Source organism: Otolemur garnettii, unplaced genomic scaffold (assembly GCF_000181295.1).
Source record: "Otolemur garnettii isolate 467f Iridium unplaced genomic scaffold, OtoGar3 scaffold00013, whole genome shotgun sequence".
Classification (NCBI taxonomy): Eukaryota; Metazoa; Chordata; class Mammalia; order Primates; family Galagidae; genus Otolemur; species Otolemur garnettii.
The window spans coordinates 1,023,477-1,025,619 of NW_003852408.1; the positions used below are offsets into that span (position 1 = coordinate 1,023,477).

The 2,143-nt window shown below is 45.4% G+C and overlaps 1 protein-coding gene across 1 annotated transcript in view; it reads right to left on the reverse strand.

The window, feature by feature from the left end:
- Nucleotides 1–2,143, reverse strand: part of EFHD1 (EF-hand domain family member D1) — a 45,481-nt gene that overhangs the window by 19,247 nt on the left and 24,091 nt on the right. Inside the window, exon 2 of the mRNA XM_003784856.3 lies at nucleotides 1,133–1,280. Coding sequence (XP_003784904.1) covers nucleotides 1,133–1,280 — 148 coding nt within the window. The remainder of the gene's footprint in view (nucleotides 1–1,132; nucleotides 1,281–2,143) is intronic.

A 2,143-nucleotide genomic window follows, 5' to 3' on the forward strand; every position in this document is an offset into this window, starting at 1 on the left:
AGAGTGACAAAGTAAGACTCTGTCTCAAAAAAAGAAAGAAAGATATGTTCTTAACACAAAGAAATGATAAATATTTGTGATGACATATATCCTATTACCCCAATTTGATCATTACACATGATGTATTGAAATATCAGAAATATGTACAATTATTATGTATCCATAATTGAAAATTTAAAAATTTAAATAAGAAAGTTAATATGTAAAAAGTGTAACATTATAAATCTCCAAAACTCTGCATCCTTAAATATCCACTATGAATATTTTGGTGAACATCCTTCCAGATTTCTTACTATTGTACCCAAATGAGGCTATACTGCTATACTATTCCACACTGATTTTTAGTTTCTTGCTCATTTTCCTTAGGCCAGCACTGTGGTCCACCGTCTCCTTAAATACATACATACATACATACATATGTATATTTGTTTCTTTGTTTTTTAGAGACAGAGTCTCATTCTATTGCCTAGGCTGGAGTGCCATGGAACATAGTTCACAGCCTCAAACTCCTGAGCTTAAGCAATTCTCCTGCCTCAGCCTCCAAAAGAGCTAGAACTACAGGCACACACCACCATCCACAACTAATTATAAAAAGTCTTGGGGTGGCACCTGTGGCTCAGTGGGTAGGGTGCTGGCCCCATATACTGAGGATGGCGGGTTCAAACCCAACGCCGGCCAAACTGCAACAAAAAAAAAGCTGGGCGTTGTGATGGGCCCCTGTAGTCCCAGCTACTTGGGAGGCTGAGGTAAGAGAATCACCTATGCCCAGGAGTTGGAGGTTGCTGTGAGCAGTGTGATGTCATGGCACTCTACTGAGGGCAATAAAGTGAGACTCTGTCTGTATGAAAAAGAAAAAGCCTTTTGCAGAAACTGTGTATTGCACTGTTGCCCAGGCTGGTCTTGAACTCTTGGCCTCAAGCAATCCTTCTACCTAAAGTGCTGGGATCACAGGCATCATGATCCACCAACCTCAGCCTTTAAAAATATTTTTAAAGGCAGAACTGTAGTGTAAGTTAAATATCCAAACAATGCTCTAGAGAGGCCAAACCCACTTGTACTCCAGGGGACTGTAAATTTGAGGGTCCTTCCGGGGACACCCCCCAGGGGCCCAGGGCCGGCAGTACACAAGTACCTCCCGGAAGCTGAGCTTGCCATCAAAGTCCTCATCCACCTCCTTGATCATGCTCTTCAGGCCCAAGTGAGTCTGAGGGGCCCCCAGCTTCTCCATCATCAGCTTCAGCTCCATCAGGTCAATGAAGCCATCTCTCCCAGCGTCATACCTGTAGGGTCACAGGAAGGTATGGCTAAGACATAAGGACACTTGTTAGTCTACAAACCCCTGGTCAGAAAGGACCGTTTCTCCTCTAAACACCTTTGGGCTTTGTAGGACTCAAAGTGGACCTTGAACTTCATGATGGTTTACATGTCTTTAACTCCTCAACTAGGCCATTAAGTTTTTAGTGTGTGAAAAATATGCTTTTTTTTTTAGAGACAGAGTCTTACTTTATTGCCCTCAGTAGAGTGCCGTGGTGTCACAGTTCACAGCAACCTCCAACTCCTGGGCTTAGGGGATTGTCTTGCCTCAGCCTCCTGAGTAGCTGGAACTATAGGCGCTCACCACAATGCCCGGCTAAAAAAATATGCCTTTTTTACCTTTATTTCCCACAGTGTTGCTCAACAAACATCAACTGAGCACCTCCTGAGAGCTGGACCCTCACACGCAGAAGGCAGCCTCCTCTTTCTTGGTCACTGTCCCTGCACACCCATTTCCAACAAACTGCCCTCATCCTGCTCTTCCCGGTCTGTTTGTGAGTTCAGTTTTGTTCTTCAACCTCTGGTTCCCTCATCTCATCTCCAGGTCTGAACAGTCACATCTGTGTGGGTCACTGTCCCTATGCTCACTGTCCCCCCACTCCTAGTCCCTGCCTAGAGACAAACCCAGCCTCACCAGCTGAAGGGTCTGGACTTGTACCCTCTTCCCAGAGTCAGCCATCTTCAGCCCTCTGTGACCTGCTTTCTCATGGCCACTCCCCCACTACAGACTTTCCTCAGGATCCCCAGGCTCCCTCCATTCAAGTCCTTCCTGAGTCCTGCTACCCAGACATCCTTTGTTGCTCAGGTAAGAACACCTTGCTTTAAAAAG